Source organism: Hyperolius riggenbachi, chromosome 2, assembly GCF_040937935.1.
Source record: "Hyperolius riggenbachi isolate aHypRig1 chromosome 2, aHypRig1.pri, whole genome shotgun sequence".
In the NCBI taxonomy this organism is placed as follows: domain Eukaryota; kingdom Metazoa; phylum Chordata; class Amphibia; order Anura; family Hyperoliidae; genus Hyperolius; species Hyperolius riggenbachi.
Window position 1 is genome coordinate 81,464,240 of NC_090647.1, and position 23,251 is coordinate 81,487,490.

The window sequence follows — 23,251 nt, forward strand, 5'->3', positions numbered from 1 at the left end:
TAAATTTACCGCACTCTAATGCTAGTCTATGGGGGAGTTCACACTCTCCAAGTGCCTTATCTAAAGCGCTTAAGTACCTAAGTTATCCCACGGCTCCTGCGGCCATCTGCGACGGACCAGAAACCATGCAAGTCTATGGCAACACGTGTACTTTTTAAGAAACCTGCTGCAGTTATCTGCAGAACACATGCGCAGAAGCGTATTTTAGAAATACGCTTCCATGCACGTCATCATTTGCCGAAAAGGAAGTGAGCATCACTTCCTGTTTGGCCGGATGCTAGACAAGGATCATTGCGTACTAACGCTATAATCTCCAAAGGCCTGTTATTGATGGTGAGGGGCTGTATTTTAAATTTTACAATTTATAGCAATAGTGGTCCCCCACTTGCCGACCAGGGGATATTACAGTGATCGGTGCTGCGTGGGCTCTACAGCCCGCAGCACCCATCAGGAGTGCAGCAGGGCGATCAGACTACTCCCCTTTTTTCCCCACTAGGGGGATATCCTGCTGGGGGGGTCTGATCGCCGCCGGCTGCATTTGCTTAGCGGGGGGGCTCTTCAAAGCCCCCCTCCGCAGCGTTCTCCGCCATCTCGCCGCTCCCTCCCTCTCCCCCTGTGAGCTGCGCAGGACGGATTTCCGTCCTGCGCATTAAAGGATAGGCTTCAGCCTATCATATGCCGGCGATCCCCGGCCAATCAGAGGCCGGGGATCGCCGATCTGCCTTACGGCGCTGCTGCGCAGCAGAGCCGTATGATGTAAACAGCGGGGATTTCTTCCCCGCTTGTTTACATTTTGCCGGCGAGCCGCGATCGGTGGCTCTCCGGCTGTTCACGGAGACACCCTCCGTGAATCGAGCGGCCGTTTCCATGGTAACCCGCAGACGACCAGTTTACGCCAATCGGCGTTAGCTGGTCGTCAAGAGGTTAATGTTCCACCCAACCTAATGCCTAATCTTAACTTTCTAAGCCTAACAAAGCTAACCCCTAACATTTACCCTCCTAACCTATGCCTAACCCCTTTGGACTCTTTCAGCATCTGTTTTGGCTTCAGTGTCTGGCACTCAATACTTCCTCATCTTGTGAATAATAATCCTGCAGCCACTTACAGTATCTCTTCAGCCATTCCATAGCTCATCGCCTCAGCACTCAGAGAGTCAGCAGAGACCAATAAAAGTAGGCTTTGATCATGTGACCCACCCACAGGGGCTAATAACGGTGATCAAACTGTTTTATTAAAGTACACCTGAACTGAGACGGGAATGGAGGCTGACATATTGCAGATTGCCTGCTTGTCATGCTGAGCCTCTGTTTCTTATACTCTTAGCCATAGATCCTGAACAAGTATGCCGATCGGGTATTTCTGACCGAAGTCTGACTAGAATAGCCACATGCTTGTTTCAGGTCTGAAACCCACTAGAAGCACTTTTCTGAGCGCTTTGTGACTTGAAAAGCTCTTGCTCATGTAATGCTATGGGTGTGATACCACTTGAGCGATGTGATTTGATGAAAATACCCCCTAGAATTACATTTGCAAGAGCTTTTTCAAATCACTAGCGCTTAGAAAAAAAGGCTGCTAGTGGGTTTGAGCCCTCAGGTGTGTAACTCAGACACTACTGCAGTCAAAGAGATCAAAATGGCAGCCTCCAGATCCCTCTCATTTCAGGTGTCCTTTAAAGCAGGAGGATCAGCCATACTATGCCAGGGAAAAACACACACACACACACACACACACACACACATATTAGATAAATACTTGATCTACTTACATAGCACATGTATTGTACTGTCCACTTTTTGATTTCAGTGAATGTTATATAGTAAATGAAGCGAATTCTGTTCCTGGTGGGGGCCATGTCTTTTGCCCACAGTTAAGGCTAACTCGTGATATCATTTCTGCCCTTTACTTTTTTTTCCTTTCTCCTCCAATCGCTGAGTCACCTCAGCCTTGCTTGTAAGCACAAGTGAGCAGGGGATCGCGTTTCAGATAAGCAGCTAGGCAGGGAAATAAATGGAAGAGGAGGAATATATTATAGATAAAAATACTCCCAGCATGCAGCTGTTTGGCACTGACCACTAAAGGGCCAGTGCTACTTAACCACTTTTTCCCCTGCTACAGTATATCTACGTCACCTGTGGCACCCTCCAAGCCCCCATGACGTAGATATGCTGACTTGCTTGCAGCCCTGCTGTGCACGATCGGGTGCGCTTCAGAGCGCACCCCCGGCACTGTCAGCTGCATTACTAATTGGCGAAAGGGAACATGTTCCCTTGTAGCCAATTAGTGACCCCCCCCCCCTGTGGATAAAAGAATCACCGCTGTAGCCAACAGCAGTGATCCTTCATCTCCCCCCCCCCCCCCTCCGTGGTCAAATCATTAAAAAAATGCCCCTGCAAGTTGAATATCTCACCTGAACTGGTTCCTGCGATCATCCTGCAGCTCCAGCTTCCATTCACCGCTCTTCACTCAGCCCTGTGACGCTGAATATCCGGGGGGGGGGGCTAAGTGTTAAGGGGGGCACATCTGGCTATCCATAACAGAGGGTGGAGATTCTAAATCTGGAGGGGGGGGGGAGTTGAAATGATTATTGGGGCCCATCAGGGTAACGGGGGTGGGGGAATTCATAACTTAATACTGGGGGCACATATGGCTATAATGGAGCGAGGGTGCTAATCCTGGGGGCACATCTGGCCATAATGGGAAACACTGATCCTGGGGACACATCTGGCTATAATGAGGGGTGCTTTATTGGGGTACGCATCTGTATATATATATATATATATATATATATATATATATGTGTATATGTGTATATATATATATATATATATATATATATATATATATATATATATATATATATATATATATATATATATATATATATATATATCAAATACGGGGGCACATCTGGCTATTATGGAGGCTGATATGGGGGTGGGCACATATGGCTATAATGGAGGCTGATATGGGGGGGCACATCTGGCTATACTGGGGGGGGGGTCTGATGCTGGGCACACATCTGGCTTTTTATCCTTGGGGGACATAATACTGATGGCATGTCTTTTACCTACTGTAGCACTTTCTATTTTTTACTAGAATTGAAGAGAAATAATGCAATTAACGGTTTTCCCTCTTTTTTCCCGCTAAAATGCGCAGAAAAAAAAAATTCTTGGGACAAAATATCCCCCAATGAAAGTCTAGTTTATCCTGAAAAAAACGATATCCAGATCATTAAGGTGTCATGAGTAGGGATAAAGTTATGGCTGTTTAAATAGGGACATAGCTACAATGTCAAAATTGCTCTGGTCCAGAAGGGGAAAACAAGGTCTGGATGCGAAGTGGTTAAGTATGTGATAACTCCAAACCATAATAGTAGAAAAAGTTTTGAAAGTTTTGAATGCAGGATTAGCATCTTTATCACTTAATACACTCAGACCAGTTGCTGTTGAAATTTGATTTTTTTTTTATGGTGACAATCCTGCTTTAAATAAACTTTCCCAGTCACTTAGGCAGCAAGTGATGGAAAAGGGTTAACAAACCCCGATCTTCCCAATCACTTTGACTATAATAGTTTCTGTCTCCTGTCCTGTTTATCATTTCGACATGCAAATTTCACTGATGATAATGTCCAATTATGTATCATTGTGTCACATGCTCAAGGTCCCGTTTCATTGGATTGTGACAGGTTTGCTAAAATGCAGACATAGCTGGTAATGCAAAATAACAGTGATAAAAAGGAAGGCCACAACAATAGGGAGAAACAGCTCACATTCCACCAATCAGCTTCCCCATCTAATTCTCATTATTCACCAATTAATTAATCAGGAACCCAGCTCTGCTCCTAACAGCTGGGGTGACCTTAATCTGAGTCTTTTCTTTAATCCAGAAACATATCGTTTTAGTACATTAGCCTAATTACTGCCAATTATCACAACACTGACTGATGGGGCACTAATCTGTCTAAAGGGGCCACACAGTGCAGTCAGAAAGTCACAAATAAGGCATTTTCTGCGGCTAGAATGAATGGCTGGCAGTAATAAGCACTGCAGCCGCTTACTAATTAGCCTATAATTGTGTCGGTGAGGAATTCGCCATAGATTAATGAGCTGCAGCATTACTGTCACCATTACTCGGTTCCTAATAAGGGAGACTAATGACAATGTTTCGGGAGCTTAATTTATTGTTTACAGTGAAATATTTCAGAGGTATAAACACATGGTAATTGGTCAGTAACCTGAAACAACAATTTGGTTGCTCTAAACTGGCTACAGATATCCCTAAACCAAGGGCGGACCGAGGCAGAGGCGAGAGAGGCTCCAGCCTCAGGGCGCAGTGTAGGAGGGGGCGCACAACTCGTTCAGATATCATTCTCCTATTGTGTTTAAAGCTGAGAGAAACAAGAAAAGGGGACACATGGCAGTGACTGCAAGCCAGATAACTAGAGATGAAGGTGTTGGGGGCCCTGGGGGCCTCTTGGTCTAATGGCAATCAGTGTGTGAAGGCTGGGGTGGCAGGGATGGAGGGGCGCACTTTGCAGTCTCAGCCTTGGGTGCTGGAGGAACTTGTCCCGGGTCTGCGGCCTAAACACGAGATGGTCATTTGGCTGATCTACATTACATAGTATTTTTATAACTGTGCAGGGCGGGATTTACCATAAGGCACTGCAAGCATGTGCCTACAGATGCCTGATGATGGAAAGGTGTCTCACCCCCCCCCCCGACTGCCTGCCTCCTTCCCTATGCAGAGTCCCAAGCTTAGTGTAAATGCGAAGTTCCTCACTCAGCACTTGGCATTCCACGGATGAGATCTCCCTTTAGTCAGGGGCATCTCTAACTACTTAATGTTGAGGGTACCTCTGTCTACCTAATACTAAGGGGCACCTGTAGCTACCTATGACTGGCAAGCGAAGTAAGGGAGAAGTGACAGCTGGGCCAGCCAGAACACTTGAAGTGCAGTTTGGTGGGGTGTTTGTAGGTTCATGGAGGGTGAAGTCTAAGGTAACAGGACATCTGTGCCTATAGGCTCCTGTGATGTAAATGGGGGCCTGACTTTGTGCAGTCTGCAGCTGGAGCATACCGGTAACTACATTTAGACAAAATGTACAGCGTGTGTGTCTGCTGTGCCGCTGCCTCTTCCACCAATTACTGCCTCTGAGGGTCGGTATAGTGTAGCAGCATGTTTCTGCCCAGTGGCACAGCACCCCGCTACCTCCATGCACAACAGTAAGCAGGACAGGGCATTCCCCACATCAGGCAGCATCAAAAGGGAATGATAAAGCAGCAAGAGCTTTAGCAATTTATCACATGTAGTCAACCTTAACCACTTGCCGACCGCGCACTCATACCGCGCGTCGGCAAAGTGGCAGCTGCAGGACCAGCGACGCAGTATTGCGTCGCCGGCTGCAGGCTGATTAATCAGGAAGCAGCCGCTCGGGCGAGCGGCTGCTTCCTGTCAATTCACGGCGGGGGGCTCCGTGAATAGCCTGCGGGCCGCCGATGGCGGCTCGCAGGCTAAATGTAAACACAAGCGGAAATAATCCGCTTTGTTTACATTTGTACGGCGCTGCTGCGCAGCAGCGCCGTAAGGCAGATCGGCGATCCCCGGCAAATCAGCGGCCGGGGATCGCCGCCATGTGACAGGGGACGTCCCGTCACTGGCTGCACAGGACGGATAGCGTCCTGTGCAGCCCTGATCTCCGGGGGGGGGAGCAGGTAGGAGAGGGAGGGGGGAATTTCGCCGCAGAGGGGGGCTTTGAGCTGCCCCCCGCCAGCCACATGCAGGCATGAGAGATTGGACCCCCCCAGCACATCATCCCCCTAGTGGGGAAAAAAGGGGGGTGATCTGATCTCTCTGCCTGCTACATGATCTGTGCTGGGGACTGCAGAGCCCACCCAGCACAGATCACTCAGCACAGCGCTGGTCCTTAAGGGGGGGTAAAGGGTGGGTCCTCAAGTGGTTAAAGCAGGGTTGTCAGCCATAAAATGAAATTCCTATTACCCACGTGCTCTGTTTATTATGTAGTCTACATTCAGACACCGCATTACAAGCATTCCAATATAATCATAAATGTTTCTGCTATAATCAATTTTATCGCTGTCAGCCTGGCTCTTTTCTCGTACATTGCCGGGGAAGCTAAAAGAAAAAAAGCCTTGTTATCTTCCCTTCTTTCTCATCTTCCACATTCCTGCTCCTTACTGATTGGCTGAGGACAGTTTAGTGTGACAGAAGGGAAGCAGAAGATAAATCGCCTCCCCCATTTACAGAAGCTGATGAAATCCGATCTGTGTTCTGCTTACGTGTTTACAAAACAAACTAGATCTGCATACATCATTCCCAGCAGAGGAGTAAGGGAGGAAATTACATCAGGATTGGCTTCAGTCAGAGGCAGTAAAGATGGAAATGCCTGGAACAGTTTTCTCTTAACTAAATAAAATTCACTGAAATAAAAATGTGGATAGTGCAATACATACATTATATAAGTAGAACAAGTATTTATCTACTGATATATTTTTGTTTCCTAGGATAGTATTGCTGACCCTGCTGCTTTAATAAGACATACGGTAAAAGGTTTTCAAGCAAACAGCAATGGGCGAGGAATGAAGAATACTCTAGGGTTATTTTTACCAGAATTCAGCTTTACAGGAAATAACTCCAGTACAGAGTAGATTACTTCACAAACTGAAAAACGTACCTCAACTCTTCCCTCTCCTTCTGACAGTTTCCTATGAAGTTTCCGAACTGGCAGGAATGTACATGTTCATGTATATGAAGGAGAAAGGCTTCATTAAACTCGAAGGCTCTTGGAAACTGCTCAGTGAGATGCCAGACGCACTCTAAGAACTGGGTGAACACTGGCGAGATCTCCTTGGACTCAGTATCTAACTGCCCACACCTAAAACCAAGAATGAAAGATTAATGAAAACCTACCAGACATAATAGAACATCATTACAAGGCTTACAGGACTAACCCACATTAAAGGGCTGCCTGCACTATGTGATGTGGCAAAGGATCAATATCTACTAGATATTGGATTGTCTACCACCTCATCACTCTCCATGTTCCAGCACACCATTGCTGCACCTTCTAGCTTAGTACTGTTAATACAGTACAAAGTTTATGCAGCCTTGTTTGCATAAGCCTCCTGCCTACAAAATCAGAACAATGCTGACTAGTGATGGTCACGCCTAGGAGAACTAATGGAGAAGCATGTGATCAGCTTGGTCAGGTGATAGATATGCAAATCTCTGATTTGCTAGTAATTATCAAAGCAGGATGTGATCACAGCAAATCAGAGCTTTGCAAATCTATCAGCTGAATAAACTGATCACATGCTTCTACACGAGTTCTCCTAGACATGACCGTCATTAAAGCGAACCTGAATTTAAAACGTCCTCTCTGCTCTAAAAGATACACAACAACACAATAACCTTTAAACAAAAAAAATTTCTTTGTTACACCTAATGGAAATCCTAAAATAAATCTGCACTGTTTCCACTTCCTGATTCATGGAAGCAGACATATTGTTAACCTCCTATGCTTTCAAATGGCCTTATCTGCCATCTCTGCCATAGGCAGTCATGTGACACGGGAGAGATCCAATTACAACTTGTGATTAGACACAAATGAGGGGAAATTAAACAAGCTAAACTGTCTAAATACACACAAGGTGCATTTCTCTATGTATTTCTTCAGTGCTGTGCAGAATTTCAGGTCCACTTTAATGCTGGCTTAACATTCTACCTGTCTTGTCACATTTCCAAACGGGATTCTTCTTAGTCACCCAAGTCACCTGACAGTAGATTCTTTGAAAGTCCAGCCATGCCCCCTCCCACATTTCACATACATGAAGGGTAGACACGTGGGAAGCCCAACACATGTCACATACATGAAGTAAACACAGGGTAGCTTAATATAGTTACATACATAAATGGTGGTATTAGATGTATGTATTTACCTGTCAGCAAATTTATGGCCAAATGACAACCAATCCTTCTCAATTAACACCTGGAGAGAAAGAGCACAGCATATTACTATGAAGCAATTAGGGATATGGTTACATGAAGGTAAATTATCACCAGAGATGAGTAAAGTAATTTGCATATGAAAAACTAGCTGTTCAGATCAAGTGACAAGATCTGCAATATGCGTTTGTACATATTTAACTCATTAGCAGCTTAAATTGTGTTTTCCCATTTGGGATAAGTGCACTGATTGTGACCTTAGTCGGCAGAACTCGTTATGCTGTAAATTCTTAGAATGCTTTGATCTCTCTCTACTAGCAGAAAATATAGAAACTGAAAGCAGAAGTCCTGTTATTATCATACACTCCCCCTATTGACAATTGGTCATAAATACACATTACAGAAGCACTAATAGAAGGAAGAAAATGTATCAGATAAGAAATAAAAATTGTGCCAAAATAAATTGGCCTGGAGCACGTGCAAGCCTCTAAATAAATTGTCTGGTAAAGGGTTAAAGAAATCCTGTCATCTCCATTGCAAGCCTGCCCACATACATAGATTTTCTATCACCTTATATACCAACTGTATTATTTTATCAATAAACAATATGTATATCGAACATTTATAAGCTATTATTTTGGTGGTACCGAACTCCAGCTGTCCTACATAAGAGTTTTCCGGAGATGTCAGATCAATGTTGGAGGGGATGTGGAGGGACTAGCTTAGTCGACCACATTTTTTTGGTTTTGTCCAATGATAGAACAATTCTGGTGGGATATAAGAGACCTGGTTAGTAAAGCCATCCGTAAAGATGTTCTGCTTCTTGGTCTCCCCCTTCCTCATTCCAGGGTTTCCACTCAGAAGAATATGCCAATATAATTTTGGTGGCTGCTAGATTGGCGATTGCAGCTTGCTGGAAATCCACATCTCCTCCTACTATGGAGAGGGTTTGGTCAAAAATTAACTTGATCAGGCAAATGGATTTTCTCACAGCCTCTAAAAATAATACTATGGATGCCTTAGAGAAAATTTGGGACTTCTGGGACATTAATGTGGTCATGGCAGAAACTGACTCCTCCTGATGGGGGTCATCTAGCTACCTATATTTGAAAAGGTGGGGTCATCTGGCTACCTATACTAGAGGAAAAGGGGAGGGGTCATCTGGCTACCTATACTAGAGGAAAAGGGGAGGGGTCATCTGGCTACCTATACTGCAGGGGGGCGGCTGGTGACAGTGGCCTAGGGTGGTAAAGAGTACAAATCCGGCCCTGCTCCCATTCAAAGTTTGATCGAAACATCATATGGCCAGCTTTACATGCTTTAGAAGTACATAAAGAAACCAAACATGCAGAGGGCCAAGTGCTATAGGAGTCATCTATGAGCTGCTGATTAGAGGTATATCTATATGAGCTGCTGATCCATTTTCCAAACCATGCAGCAAATCAATTCAGTAGAAAGTAATGACATCGCTACAGCATTCCTCTGTGCAAGGAAATGATTGGACTTACCATGAAGCCTTTGATAGTTCTGTAGAAAGGATCGATCAGTAATGATCCAAGAGAACAGACTTGTGATGTGCGGTCCCAGCCGTCAGAACAATGAACCAGTACGCTGGTATTCTCCTCATGAATGGCCTGGGGACATAAATTCATGCGGTTTATACTTAAACACTATAATGAATGGGGTACTAATCATATTTAGAAAAAAAAAAATCTGAGTCTACAGCTTCTTCCAGATAAATATTTATATTCTATTCAGGGGTAGGTGTATTATCTAGGTGCTGGTGTTACCTTATTAAAACAGCCAAAATGCTGGAGCACAAGTGATTACTGGCAATGGGGTACTTTACTTGGTCACCAACTGAAACACCAGGCATTGACTATAACAGAAGGGTTCTGTTAGGGTTTGGTTATTGGTAAGGATTTGGCATAAGGGGTAAAGTAGGGATCTGTCAAAAACATGTTCATCTTATCTTATCGGTCTGCCGACAGCGTGTACACACGCGCTACTGTCGGCAGAATGTCCGCTCAGCGGGAGGGTCTGCAGGACCCGTCGTTTGCTAAAGTATGGCGTGTGTACGAGCTTTTAGGGCCAGCTGATCGATGGGGGAATCAGCGCATAAATTAATGCTGATGGTAGCTTCTCAAAACTTGTAAAGTACAGCATCAGAAAGCTAAGACTGACAATACTCTCACTAATCGGCTTTACCTCACACCCAATTTTAAAAAGTGTCAAGGTTATGTGTATGTGCTGCTGGAGAGGTTTGTGGTTAATGTACTGCGTTACAAGATAAGAGAGATCAGTATACCTTGGCTAAGCAGACCGAGGCATCCAGCACGGCTTTGATGTGACGCAGCCATCCACAGCTCTCCAGACCATTTAAAAAGTCCTTTACCGACAGATTTTTTGACCCGCAGACTAGAAAAAAATGGAAAAAAATTGGTCACAAGTATGTTACAGTATTTTAGCCTTGTTCAGTTTCTAATATAGATTTACATAGCAAAGACATTTTGCACGGTGCGTCACCAGCTATATTACGCCATTTCAGCAGTAACTGTCCATCCACAGGATTCACAATCTAATATCTCCACCACAGTCTACAGATTTTGATGTTTTTTTGGATGTAGGAGCTAACCAGAGCCCTGGAAGGAGATATTAACCACTTCACCTCCAAGGGATTTCCCCCTTAAAAAACCAGAGCAATTTTCATCTGTCAGTGCTCCTTCCATTTATTCGCCTATAACTTTATTACTACTTATCACAACTAAACAATCTATATCTTGTTTTTTCCGCCACCAATTAGGCTGTCTTTTTTTGGGGGGTGGGGTACTTTTTTCTAAGAATTATTTTATTCTAAAAGTGTTTTAGCAGGAAAAATAAGAAATTAATGGAAAAAATTAATCTTTTCTGTTTTCGGCCATTATAGTTTTAAAGTAATACATGCTAACGTACTAAACCGTACTCATTTTATTTGCCCATTTGTCCCGGTTATTGCAACCTTTACAATTTTTACCTAGTACAATGTTTGGCGCTGATATTTTATTTTAAAATAAAGGTGCATTTTTTCAGTTTTGCTTCCATCCCTAATTACAAGCCCATAATTTATAAAGTAACAGTAATATACGCTCTTTACATAAATATTAAAAAAGTTCAGTCCGTAAGGTAACCATTTCTGTATTTTTTTATGTGTAAAAAAATAAATAAATAAAATAAAAATTTGGTAACTATTGGGGAGTGTGGGAGGTCAGGGGTTAATTTAAAATGTTAAAATAAGGTAAAAATGGGTCCTTTATTGGAAAAACAAAAAAGATGTACTGTGATTTTATTATTTGGCCACAAGATGTCCTCGCAGCTGACTTCCTTATGCGTAGTATTACTATGCAAACAGAAAGCACTGCGTGGACGGTCTTTGTGAATAGCGCCACTATCTCACAAACGACTGTGGTCATTCACATGGGGACGAAGATCAATGAATGGGAACTATGTTCCCATTCAATGATCTAGTGGCTAACAATCGGCAGCGGCAACAAGCGTGGGGGGGCGTGAGCAGGAGCCCGCGGCGAGGAAGGACGTAGTAGCTAGGTCCCTGCACATAGTTGGACGTCTTGGGGGAGGGGAAGTGGTTGAAGGACAACTGTAACATAAAAAAGAGGGATGGCTCTGGATCCCTTAGAGCCTTCCAGGATCCTCTCTAAATCCCATCGTTTCACCACCAGGCCGCTGTTCAATTCTCCCGCCAGCTGTGTCTTTGGGTCTCCTCGTAAGTACTGAGGTCTTGGAGTACTTCTGAAGAGGAGTGGCTCAGTACTGCACACACGTCAGTAAACGCGCGAGTGCACAGTGCGGAGCCCCCGAAAGCCTCTTCAACATTAAAGTCGAAGGCTGGAACGAAGGTCTGGTGGTGGATATGAGGGGAGGCAGAGAGGAACGAGAAGGCTCTAAGGGACCCACAGCCTTCCTTTCTCTTAGATGAGTATCTAACTTTTTTAGGTTACAGTTGTCCTTTAAAATGGATCTGAACTCTTGCACAGGACTGAAGGAAAACAGAGAAATTCATCCTGTATCTGTGACTAATCACAGTGTACTTTGATTTCTCAGCTATGTCAGCTGGCTGCCTCAGCAGAGCAGCTAATTTGTAAACACAAGATATTAACAATATGCCTGCTTCCATGAAAACAGGAAGTAGACACTCTGCAGATTTATTTTAGGATTTGTATCAGCTTTAACAAATAAATGTTTTTGTTTAAAAAAGTTATGCTTTTGGTTATCTTTTAATGCAGAAAGGAAGTTCTACTCTCACTGTAGTTAACAATTTTAAATAAAAAAAACATAACATGAGGCGGACTCTGCATTAACAAGGAAGAAAGGTGATGTTTCTTTTGAAGCTCTCATAGAATAATAAGGAAAAATAATGTTTAATAATACATTACAAAGTGGATTACGCGCAATTAGCTATACTGTATTGTTAATATGCCATTCTAGGAGACAAATGGGGTTTACATCAAATAAGACATGACTATACATTTGCAGATACACAGTGACCTCTAGTGGATACTACATAACTTGCAAGCTAATATCTCATTGACAATTGCCATTTTAGATGTATTTAGTTTGATTATTATCATTATTGTAGTGCATTTACATAGCACTAAAATCTTCTAAAGTTCTTTACTGAGTTTATGTAATCATGTTGCTAACTGTCCCTCAGAGGAGCTCAAATCTAATCCCCATCATAATCAAAGTCTAATGTTCCTATCGTAGTCGAAGTTGAATTTTGGAGGGGAACCAATTGAACTATTTTTGGGATATTTGGGATGTGGAAGGACACCAAAGTACCTAGAGAAAACCAACACAAACACTGGGAGAATATACAAACTCTACGAAGTTAGTGTCCTGGCCCAGATTTGAACTAGGGACCCAAAAACTGATACAAAATTTTCAGGACTGGACCGGACCGGAAATGTACTTTTTATGTGTGAGCAATAGAATTACATACTAATTGTCAAAATCTGACAGGAGAGGCCAGGACTGGACCGGAAATGTGCACATTTATGTGTGAACCAAACCTTAAAGGGAACCCGAGGTGAGAATAATATGGAGTATGCCATATTTATTTCCTTTTAAGCAATACCAATTGCCTGGCTGCCCTGCTGGTCCTCTGCCTTTAATACTTTCAGCCATAGACCCTGAACAAGCATGCAGCAGGTCAGGTGTTTCTGATAATATTGTCAGAACTGACAAGATTAGCTGCTTGCTTGTTTCTGGTGTAATACAGTTTACTACTGCAGGCAAATAGATCGACAGGACTGCCAGGCAACTAGTATTGTTTAAAAGGAAATAAATATGGCAGCCTCCATATCACTCTCACCTCGGGTTCACTTTAAAGGGTACCTGAGATGGGGCCACAACGATAAAATATACATACCTGGGGCTTCCTCCAGCCCCTTCCAGCCTGATCGCTCACTCGCTGTACTCTCCTGACTGCCCGTTTGGGTGCAATTGCCCCCAGAAAAGTCCTCCGCTCCGGGGCCAACTGCGCATGCACGGCCTGGCCGCGCGTGCTCTACTGCCTCGTTCACGTTGTCAGGAGCGTACTGCGCCTGCAGTTGCTGGCTCCTTCCTTGATGTGATCATGTTTTTTCAAACCCTAGGGGAGGAACCTGTTTTCACCTAGCCCCTCCCTCCCCACTACCGCTCTGGGAAGCACGTCTGTAATGGTCACAGTGCAGCCTCCCTTATCTAAACATCTCATTCTACCACTAATCAGGAGTTTTTACGTTAGCAAAGCAGGAGCCATACATCTAGCTATTCCAATTCAATCGACACAGCGATCGACTTTGTTGGGCAATGAATCTTCAGTATGGTTAATTGAAAGTTGATTGACTAGTGGCCCACACACTTAAAGCGATATCCTATGCGATTCACCTTCACTAATCGATCTGATCGAAGTTGTGTCTCCATGCTCTGAATGCGAAATCGATTCAGAGTCGATCGAATGAAATGTGAATAGTAGCAGATTCCTGTGCAATTGACCCATATCTTCCATCCTGCTCTATCAATTGAGCCGATCAATTCGACAGGATATCGGCCACTTATCATCGATTGGGCACACTGGCAAACAATCTATTCTCCCTCGATTCTATAAAATGTTGGAATCAAATGGTTGATCGTTCCGCCAAATTGCTAGATGTATGGCCACCTTTTAGAGAAGCTTTACGAAAAAAATGTTAGTAGGGAGAAAAAAAAAATCAATACATTTCAAAGTGAAAATGTAAGAATGAGAAGATAGCTCTAGTAATGATTGATCTTCACCATGTCATTTATTAATGTTGTGATAGGCTTAAGGTGCCCAGACACTCATTGATTTTCTTATTTGATTCATCTGCTGAAAATCGTTTCCCCCAAATGTCAGATTGATCGATTTTGAACCATTTTAAACAAAAATCAATTGAAAGAGAATCAATTAGACAGGATGGAAAATTAAAAACAATCGGGGGCGGGGCAAGAGCATTGGCAGATAAATAGCATATAGCTCAGCACTGCATCGATCAGTGCAACTCTGCAGTTTGATCGATTATTTAATAGATATCCTGGTGCAATTGATGTGAAGTTTATGGTAAGAATCAATTCCTTCTGAATTGATTCTTTTCATAAAGGAATCGATTGGAACATTGGGCGGAAATCTATAAGTGTATGGTCAGTTTAAAGGGCTGAATATATATATATATATATATATATATATATATATATATATATATATATATATATATATATATATATATATATATATATACACACACACACAAAGGGAGATGCTGGTTGCTTGGCAGTTGGAATCAGCTGTTATTTCCCATGATGCAATGAGGATCACAGACCCAGAATTATTCCTTTAACCACAACTAAAGTTAGTTTTTGTTGTGAATTGCACTTTGTTCCTCTTGGAGAAGTCAGACTACTTCCTGTGCCCGTTACACATTTTGCTCAGGAAGGAACTAAAAATGTCTTCTCAGCAGGAGTAATAGATTTAAAAAAAATAAATAAATAGATCTTACTTTAAAGAGACTCTGTAACATTAAAAAGATCCCTTGGGGGGTACTCACCTCGGGTGGGGTAGGCCTCCGGATCCTAATGAGGCTTCCCACGCCGTCCTCTGTCCCACGGGGGTCTCGCCGCAGCCCTCCGAACAGCCGGCGACTGTGCCGACTGTCAGTTCAATATTTTCCTTTGCTGGCTCCAGCGGGGGCGCTGTGGCGACTTCCGGCACGGAAATAGACGGAAATACCCGATCTCCGTCGGGTCCGCTCTACTGCGCAGGCGCCGGAAACTTGCGCCTGCGCAGTAGAGCAGACCCGACGGCGATCGGGTATTTCCGCCTACTTCGGCGCCGACAGCCGTCAGAGCGCCTGCGCAGGAGCCAGTAAGGTAAATATTACGTCACCGCTGCACGGAGGGCTGCAGCGTGACCCCTGACGGATGGAGGACGGCGTGGGAAGCCTCATTAGGATCCGGAGGCTTCCCCCACCCGAGGTGAGTACCCCCCAGGGGCCGTTTTGTCGTTACAGTTCCTCTTTAAAGATCTTAAATGAGCTTTTCTGGAGTTTCCATGACACATACCTTCCAACATCTTCTGCATGCTGGATCTCATTACATGAATGTTCTCAATTCCCACAAACTGGAATTTAATGTTAGAGTAATTGTCTGCATTCTCGTAGCCCTTGCCGGCTGCTCTGTTTGCCATGGCATTCAGCTGGAAAAAAAAAAAAAAGATAACTAATTTGTAAAAAAAAAAAAGTGAAACTTTTTCGTACTCTATAAAATATTTCTTAGTGGGATCAAAAACGCACAACAATGATACAGGTCAGCTTAGTAAAAAATGGACATAAATCACTTTAGCATGACAGAGAGACAATTTCCCTTACTTCTTGTCATAGAAAACTGACACAACCACACTAGCCACTGTGCTGTTACCAATCATGTGGCACAGGTGTGACGTAAAAAAAATCTGAAATAATGTTTGAATATTTCCTGGTTATTTTACATATCTGAACTGAGGAGGTTGCGTTCATCTATTCAACTACAGGGGAATATCCCTTTAAGTATAAGATATTGTTGAATTAAAGGGCACCTACCTTCGGTCTTGTATCCATGACATACATGGACCTGCACATAGGATTGGCTTTACTAACAGACTGAAGCATATGTTCATCCTCCAGACACCTCGCACTGAAGCCAGACAGGGGCTGACTGCACCTACAGATGGCCGCCTACAGAGAGAGGACAGATAACAGATCATCATCGTAATCAGGTTACAAGTTTATTTTTCCAGCCTATCTACGTATAGTTAATACACACATCCAATTCTGATTGGCCAATCATACCACCTCCATGTAGAATGAGAGCTTGTCTAGACAATCTGTTCCTAGTATTCAAAATCAGTGGGCCATCATACTACAAGGAACTAGTAAAATTGGCCAATCAAAATTGGATGTGTGTACCAGGCAGGAGACCTCATTCTTATAAAAATGGGATAAAAATACAGCCGTGATGTGCGGTATATCGTAGCAGTCACAATTCAGCTTTCCAGTTTGATGTGGATCAGTGAAATAAGATTTGTTGCAGGCTAACATGCATTGTTTTCTGTCACAGGCACTCAGTGTGAACTTTTTCTGTAATACATAAGACTTGAAAGGACAACTGACGTAAGAGGGAAATAGAGGCCGTCATGTGTGTTTGTTTTTAAACAATGCACATTGCCTGGCTGTCCTGCTGATCCTCTGCCTATAATACTTTTAACTACAGCCCCTCACAAACATGCAGATCAGATGCTCTGACTGAAGTGAGACTGGATTAGCTGCATGCTTGTTTCAGGTGTGTGATTCAGTCACTACTGCAGCCAAAGAGATCAGCAGGACTGCCAGGCAACTGGTATTGTGGAAAAGGAAATAAATATGGCAGCCTCCATATCCCTCTCACTTCAGTTGTCCTTAATGGCCGGTTCACACGGACGCATGGCGGGCGTTTACCGGCAGCATCCGGAACTTGTCCTCAAACGCTCCCATTCAAGTGAATGGGAGCGTTTTTATTGGGCGGTGTGGATCGATTACCGGCGTTTGTGCGAACACGGCGTTTCCGATCCCGATTTTCCCCGTTGTTGCAAGGGACCCTGGACGCATCATGCGATTACCGCCGTGTTTTCGTGTCCTCCTGTGGGGATGAAAAATGCTGATCACGATGAGAAGCCGCCGAAAGCCTGCGCAAACCCCCGAATGAGATGCCACTAGAAGCCTGTCTGAACTGGCCCTTAAGCTCAGATGGATAGGCTAAGCAGATGACCTCTGCCACCTCCTTCCTGACTACCTTATATGGAAGATGACTGGACAGAGGGTGGAGTTTGGACAGTTCACAGGCTTGCTCTTCTAACAGGCAAGCAGAATCAGACACTGACCCAGGCAGACAGCTTTGCCAACTCAGCTGGCTAATAGAAAATACTTCTGCAAAAATGGTTTGTGTGTGATGCACGTTATTTGTGCATTGTACATTTTATGTTCTACACAATACACAAGCATGCATTAGGGGGCTTTAAACCGATTGAATTACCCACGTGGAATGTGATTTAGTTCCTACAAATATGTAAAGACATGAGAGTTTTTATGTGCAAAATGAGCACTGTGGAAATCTGGGTGCCGCAAACAGCCGCCTGTGGAATATTGGTAAAATTATTGATAAACTACTGTTGGGCAGTGGTAATTCCGATAAAAAAAAATAACGGTTAATTGTACTAATAGTTTACTAACGCTAACCCTCTCCCCCCCCCCCCCCCTCTTCCAAGCCTAACCCCTAACCGACCCACCCACCATTGCCTAAACCTAAAGGCCCCGCCACAATACCTAAAACTTAACTGACCACCCCCGCCCATATCCGCAACTTCTTCGCTGTTATATTGAATTATTATTATTGTCAAGAAAGTTTTGTGGTCCCATAGGAGCCAATGATAACATACATAATAAACATTTAAACAGGAATGTGGGCACTGAAGGCTCCCAACAAAGGGTGGAAGGTGCCTGCTAGTTGTAGTCAAAGTTTGTACAGCCGGCAGCCTTGGCCTCTGCTATTTTATTGGGGGACCTCTGGCGCTCAAAATTTATAGTTTATAGCTGCTATTAACACTTTGCTTCCCTGTGGGATGCCCAGTTTTTTCCGGCGCCTAAATTTCCTGTCTCCCATGCAGACCCTTGTCATTTCCATGTAAATGTTATTGCTTTGTGTACAGTATTGATGTAAGCTGTTCAGAAAGCATGCAGTGTAAAGACAACATATGCAAGAGAAACATTATAATAGATACCTGCGTCTCCTGGTGGTAATAGGACAGCACTGGGAACCTTCCTTTACTTCTGAACTTTGAACTCCCCACGATGATTGGTTTGCTGGCTGTAATGGGTACATACAGCTCTCGCGGATATGTCTCACAAACCTGAGAGACAGAACAGAGGAGCACACGGATCTATCAATCTGTCCATATTGTCTTTAGTAGAAATTAAAAGCAAAAACCAGATTCAGTGGTGATCACCACTTCATCAAATATATATGGCACAGGAACTCGTGGGGGTATTTGTTTACATGCAGAAATGATTAATTATGTTCACATAAAGAACAAAGTAATGCTACAGCCATGCTCAACCCAAATGGACATGACATTTCTGCAAAATACATATTACTGACATCTATGAGGTTCAGAACAGATCCCCATAGTGTGGAGCAAGCCCAAGATTGACCAAGAGAAAGATCTGTTGGCTGTCCATACAACACAGACCGATTCACGATAGATTTCAGCACAGCGTGGAATCTATCCGGAATTGGCCTAGCGATGCCGCCTGCTTGGCTGTCCTTCCAAGTGTAAAATTTCCCCCCAATGCCTGTGCTGTATACACTCTCACCTGTCCCACTGGGGTGACTCTCGGCGTCCTCCGCTGTCACCCCAGTTACCGCAAGTACTGTACCAAGCAGTGCATGTACTATATTGGCACATGTGTGATGTCACACATCCTCACTTAGTGCCACTTGGTACCAGGGCTGTGGAGTCGGAGTCGGAGTCAAGGAGTTGGAGCAATTTTGGGCACCCGGAGTTGGAGTCGTTGATTTCATAAACTGAGGAGTCGGAGTCGGATAATTTTTGTACAAAATCCACAGCCCTGTTATAGACTAAGGAGTCGGAGTCGAGCCATTTTAGGTACCCGGAGTCGGTGTTGGAGTCGTGGTTTCATAAACTGAGGAGTCGGAGTTGGAAGATTTCTGTACCGACTCCACAGCCCTGCTTGGTACAGGCGCCCGGTAACGGGGGTGGAAGTGGATGTTGCCAGGAATCAGGCCACCGGGACAGGTGAGAATTTACATAGCATGGGCCCCAGGGGTGGGGTGGGGAGATTGCCAGGCAGCCAGGGATCTGACATCAGTTATCGCGATATCAAACGCCAATACCGCCACACATCTGATCAAGCACTTTCGAATGAGATTTTCCAGCATGATCGATACATTTGACCAATTTTAACACTAAATCAATTGATTCATCGAATGGGCAAAGAGGTACAAATAAATGCCATTTTAGAGACGCAGGAAGTACCTTATAGTCTCTGTTCACATCGGAGACCTGCCAGTTAGAATTAGGGACTCCCATCCGCTGATATTCCTCCTTCAGGTCAATGCACTGCCATCCAAGGATCCGCTCCGTCTCGTTTTGTTTTGGGTTGTAGGAAAATGCGTACAGATCATCATAACGCACTGAATGGAAATGAATAAGAATAAGGTCAATCACACAATACCAGATGGATATACAATGTCAGAATGACAGGTCATCTTATACCCCAATTAGCTAAAACATTAAGGCCGATGATAGCTGAAGCGAGTAACACTGAATATCTTATTACAATGGTACCAATCAAGGGAAGGGATCTATTAGTCAGCAAGCACACAGTATCTAAGCAACTGAAAAAGGTGAGATTTTGATGACAGAATACTGGGTCAGGGCATCACTTAACCAGGAGGTCTTGTTACCGGTATGCAGCAATTAATACCTACAAATGTGGTCAAAGGAAGGACAGCTAGTGAATAGGGTCATGGCTGAAAAACTTAAAGGACCACATCGCAAAAATAGTAACATTTAAAATACATGTACAATAAGAAGTATGTTTCTTCCAGACTAAAATGAGCTATAAATTACGTTTCTCCTATGTTGCTGTCACTTACAGTAAGTAGTAGAAATCTTACAGAACCGACAGGTATTGAACTAGTCCATCTGTCCATCTCTTCATGGGGGATTCTCAGCATAGCTTTTAATCTTTATAAAGACATTCCCTGAAAAGGATTTATATAAAGATGCTGACCAGCCTCCCTGCTCGCTGCACACTTTTATAGCAGTTGGATGGAGCAACTGCCATTCACTAAGTGCTTTTGACACTAAACAAAACCATGAGACTCCCCCATGAGGAGATGGGCTAGTCCAAAACCTGTCGGTTCTGTCAGATTTCTACTACCTACTGTAAGTGACAGCAACATAGGAGAAAAGTAATTTATGGCTCATTTTACTCCGGAAGAAACGCATACTTCTTATTTGCATGTGTTTACGTGCATTTTAAATGTTATGATTTTCGCGATAGTGGTCTTTTAATGCTGGCCATGAGTGAGAAAACACACAGTGTATTACAGCCTGCTATGTGTGGGGCTACGTAGCCATAGATTAGTCAGAGTACCCACACCGTCTCCTGCCCACAGTCAAAAGCACCTACACATGTACATGGGAGTAATGAAAGACGGAGGCCTGGTCTGATTAATCATGTTTTCTTTAAACTCAAACTACCTCATATCAAAATCCAATCAATCCTTTATGGGATGTGCTGGGAAAAAAACCTAATCCACAGAGGACCCAACTCACAGTTTAATGCTAATTTTAATGCCTGGCAACAAGATACACAGATTTGAATTCAAACAAGAGATAATTTCACCCTTCAAGGGTAAGCCTGGGTTTGACTTGCTTCTGATTGGCTAGTCTTGCATGTATCAGCTCTATTTTCTCTTAATCTACTCAGAAACCAGCCAATCAGAGACATGAGCATAGTAAACATGTACAAGGCATGTCACCCGCTGGCCGATCCCCAGCGACATTGCTGGGCCGAGCCTGACAGGCAGGCAAGCGACATGTTCTGCTTCTATGTGAGAGGTGAAGCCGCGTAGTTGATGTCACACAGTGGTTGAGGTAAGTAGTAAGAACAATTCTCTAGGCTGCCAGGTGGAGCACTGGCCAAGTGTCTGCGAGGGGTCGGGTCTGTTGTACACATGCTGGATTCTTGGCAGAGGTGCTCATTAGAACTTGGTCTAGAGCCACTTCCTGGAGAACAGACTTCCGGGGTGCGGGGCTGCAATCCCCTTGAAGAGTTCAGTTTGTGCCAAGCCCCCACCCTTGCAGTCTCAACAGCAGGAAGCTTTGCCAAACATTTAGAAAAGTCCCACCCCATGCTAAGAAAGCTATCAGATTTACTATCTAGATTTGTGCCAGAAGAGGGGATTTAAGCTCCTCTCCAGGTAGAAATATTAATTTCCCACCTCACTCACACAGTACATATACTCCACTACAAGGACTAAAAAAACAACTTTCCAACACTTTTGTTTATACAAATGTACAGTTACCCTTTCCAATCATCCTTCGTGATCACACAAGCCCCCATAGCACTAATTTTCTTCCAATGTGTTGAGAAGGGAGGGACATGGGTCATTGCGAAACAGTGGTTGCAGTGGTGACCCAGAGATCTGCACCTCCCTTATCTAGGGCGAGGAGGCGACCGAGCATCAGGGGGAGGGAGCGGCGCCAGCTCTCACACTGTAGCTCCACCCTTTGCACATGCGCCAGTGTAATTCCATAATTACGCACCGTTGCATGGTGCTGGAGGGGATGTGATCCACATAAGTGGACGCTATCCTGGACCAGATCTGCCAGCGGTGCCCCTAAAGTAAGCCTAAATGTGCCCATGTAATATTTATATTACATAGCACAATGGTGGAGGATGGGGACAGTGGCAATCAGAGCATGGGACTTTAGTTTGACACTTTGATCTGAAGAGGATGACACTGTGTCAGATTGTATCCAGCAACAGCGCCATCTAGCGGCAGCCAGTTTCCTATGTTGCACTAAGTCCAACACTGGACCTCCAGAGGAAAAGGCCAATGTTGGACATATTCTGACATAGGATTGGAATAGGTTAATATCATTATAAAGCAATTGTTGGTTTCTCCTTTATATTATGTGCACTAACTTGCTTTAATACCATCTTTCCAGATTCAGCTTGAATGTGTTAGGCCAGTGTTTCTCAACATTTTATTGGTATGTACCCCTTTTAAAACCCTGTACTCACCAAGTACCCCCTAGCATAGTAATCATTATCACAAGTACCCCTTGACAAATATATATTTATTCGCAGCACATAAAAATTGGTTCTAAACAATTTCCAAGCATTTACTATTGCTTTTAATTAGCTAAAACACTAATTTGGTGTTGTTTAAATAATACTTATCATTTTCTAAATCTCTAAATTTGTTATTCTTGGTTAAGTATATCAAGCCCGAGTACCCCCTGGAACCATCAGAAGTACCCCCTGGGGTACGCGTACCACACGTTGAGAACCTAGGTGTTAGGCAATACCGGTATGTGCCTAATACATAAAGGACACCTGAAGGGAGAGGTGTAAGGAGGCTGCCATATGTGTTCATCTTAAACAATACTAGTTGCCTGGCTGTCCTGCTGATCTTTCATGCGTCAGTAGCATGCGGAAAACCCAGTCAGAGCAGCTGATGTGCATGCTTGTTCAGGGACTATGGCTAACAGTATAAGAGGCAGAGGATCAGCAGAACGGACAGGCAATGTGCATTGTTTGAAAGGAAATAAATATGGCAGCCTCGATATAACTCACTTCGGTTGTCCTTTAAAGCATTACACTTCATCTTACCTGGTTTTGACAGGAGGAGCAGAGAATTGTAGATGTCATGACAATCTCTCTCCCTGGGAACGATGAAGTGGACCACACGGAAGTTCTTGCATTGTATCACTAGGGGGCAGCCTGTAGCAGAGAGAGCCAGCTTCTCCACTGCAGCAATGTGATGGTGTAAAATCTGTGAACAGACAGCGGCATGTTTATACACTGATGAAGTAATGGAAACAGTGCTGCGGACCAGACTAAAGCAAATACAACCTCTAAAGCCCCATCTACACCATACAATTTTTTGTCCAATTCGATTCATTGATTC

The 23,251-nt window shown here is 43.8% G+C and overlaps 1 protein-coding gene across 2 annotated transcripts in view; it reads right to left on the minus strand.

Moving 5' to 3' along the window:
- Positions 1 to 23,251, minus strand: part of MTMR6 (myotubularin related protein 6) — a 53,125-nt gene that overhangs the window by 9,004 nt on the left and 20,870 nt on the right. For both annotated transcript variants that reach the window (XM_068266968.1, XM_068266969.1), the window contains exons 3-11: positions 22,954 to 23,116; positions 19,581 to 19,738; positions 18,306 to 18,434; positions 16,093 to 16,227; positions 15,578 to 15,710; positions 10,272 to 10,381; positions 9,472 to 9,597; positions 7,957 to 8,006; positions 6,693 to 6,893 (exon numbers count right to left, since the gene is read on the minus strand). In XM_068266968.1, coding sequence (XP_068123069.1) covers positions 6,693 to 6,893; positions 7,957 to 8,006; positions 9,472 to 9,597; positions 10,272 to 10,381; positions 15,578 to 15,710; positions 16,093 to 16,227; positions 18,306 to 18,434; positions 19,581 to 19,738; positions 22,954 to 23,116 — 1,205 coding nt within the window. The remainder of the gene's footprint in view (positions 1 to 6,692; positions 6,894 to 7,956; positions 8,007 to 9,471; positions 9,598 to 10,271; positions 10,382 to 15,577; positions 15,711 to 16,092; positions 16,228 to 18,305; positions 18,435 to 19,580; positions 19,739 to 22,953; positions 23,117 to 23,251) is intronic.